Consider the following 2,049-nt stretch of genomic DNA (forward strand, 5'->3'; position numbering starts at 1 on the left):
TATTGTGAAGCTAACAAGGATCGATGCCATCAAATCTCAAACAGTGTACAATATAAATGCAATCCGCCAACAGTGTGTGGGAACATTTAAATATAAATTGAATTCTAAAGATAATGGAAGGATTCATGGGAGTAAGAAACCGTATCACTGTCCTGAAGGTGGGAAACAATTCTCAGATAGTCACATGCCTAAGAAACGAGAAAAGACAATTCAGGGAAGGAGCCATACCACCGTTCTAAATGTGTTAAGAACTTGTCAAAACACAGCTATACCACAACTCCCATTGTAGAGAAATCATATTTGTATAAACGTGGCAAACGATTCTTACAAGTGAGCCACCTTCAGTCACACATGATTGGTCATGGAGGACAGGGTTTATGTCGTTGTCCAGTATGTGGTAAACATTTCTTTGACAAAAGCCATCTTCGCAGACACAAAAGAATTCACACTGGAGAGAAACCATATTGTTGTTTTGAATGTGGCAAATGTTTCTCACAATCAAGCCATCTTCAGACACACATGAGAGTGCACAAAGGAGAACAGCCATTTTCCTGTTCTGAATGTGGCAAACGGTTCTCACGAACAAGCCATCTTAAGACACACATGAGAGTGCACACAGGAGAACAGCCATTTTCCTGTTCTAAATGTGGCAAAAGGTTCTCACAAACAGGCCATCTTCAGCAACACATGAAAGTGCACACAGGAGAACAGCCATTTTCCTGTTCTGAATGTGGCAAACGATTTTCAAGTAGAAGTAATCATCTGAAGCATTTAAGAGTTCACACTGGTGAGAAGCCCTATTGCTGTCCTGAATGTGGCAAAAGATTTTACGACACAAGCAATCTTCTGCGTCATGCAGGAGTCCACAATAAAGACCATCTTTAGGTCCGTTCTGAATGTGGCAAGAAATTCTCACAAAGAGGCAGTTTTCGTAGACATATAAGAACACATGTTTGATAGAGGCCGTACTCGTTTCCTAAATGTGACAAGCTATTCACCGATAACAGCAGCCTTCATAGACACAACATAATTCATTCTGGATTAAGGCCATATTGTTACTATGAATGTGGAAAGCGATTCTTACAACCGTGCAGCTTCCAGCGACATGTAAGAACTCACACAAAAGAAAAGCCATACCGTTGCTCTAAGTGTGGAAAAACATTCATACAGAAAACCCCTCTTCAGGGAGACATGAAAATTCATGCTAAAAGGCAAACACCAAATAGACTGTAAATAACAAAATGAAAAATCAGAAATAATTCAGTCAGGTGTTGAAAAAAAATTGGAATTGCTCTGCTAGTTGGTTACACAGAAAGCATTTGAAAAAAAATTGGCAGAATCATTTTGGCAATGCTGCTTATTAATTTACTGTAAGTGGCTTTTGCACTGATAACTATTGCACATTGTACACAGGTCTACTTTACAAGTTCTAAAGTAATTTATCTTATGTTATACTTCTATAGTTTTTTATATTTTATTGTACTATGAAGTTGAGAAACAGTATTTTTATTCTCCTGTATGTTCTGTACATATAGTGAATTGACAGTAAAATGCTATTTAATTTGATTTCAGTATTTCTATTATCTTTTCTCCAGAGTCCATTTTTGTGTTCAAAGTACTCTCTGGTGTGGCTGCTGCTCTTTCTATCTGAAGAGTTGGGCCAGCTGGGGTTCGATCAGCCCAGTAACATCTAGCGGTCCCTCACAACAGGAGTGTATGAATATACTGACGTATGTTTAGCATACAGCTGATGCCCTGTTCATCTAATATAAATATGGCCATATATGGACATCCTGTATTAAGTTACACAGAGAGATACCCGATACTTCAAGTCCAGAATGACCTTGAGGGACTGAATACTTGAATGAACTCATCCTACTTGTAGCAGTCAGACAAACAAAATATAACTGAAAAAGATAATAGAAAATAAAAAGGTTCTCCACTACGGCCGCCACTACCCACTGTAACAACTTCTTTTCTATGCTTGTGAATGCTTCCCCTCTTTAAAGGCAACTCAGCTTGCACCCTATTATATTTTAGTGGCCCAAC

At 38.5% G+C, this 2,049-nt stretch overlaps 1 protein-coding gene across 1 annotated transcript; it reads left to right on the top strand.

Annotated features, from left to right (window-relative positions):
• Positions 1 to 205: 205 nt before the first annotated feature.
• LOC120520098 (gastrula zinc finger protein XlCGF49.1-like) lies at positions 206 to 1,204 on the top strand. The gene has a single exon (XM_039742722.1). It carries the CDS (start codon positions 352 to 354, stop codon positions 883 to 885), a length of 534 nt encoding a protein of 177 aa, XP_039598656.1. The 5' UTR covers positions 206 to 351; the 3' UTR covers positions 886 to 1,204.
• Positions 1,205 to 2,049: the final 845 nt, after the last annotated feature.

The sequence above is a fragment of the Polypterus senegalus genome, unplaced genomic scaffold (genome assembly GCF_016835505.1).
Source record: "Polypterus senegalus isolate Bchr_013 unplaced genomic scaffold, ASM1683550v1 scaffold_376, whole genome shotgun sequence".
In the NCBI taxonomy this organism is placed as follows: Eukaryota; Metazoa; Chordata; class Cladistia; order Polypteriformes; family Polypteridae; genus Polypterus; species Polypterus senegalus.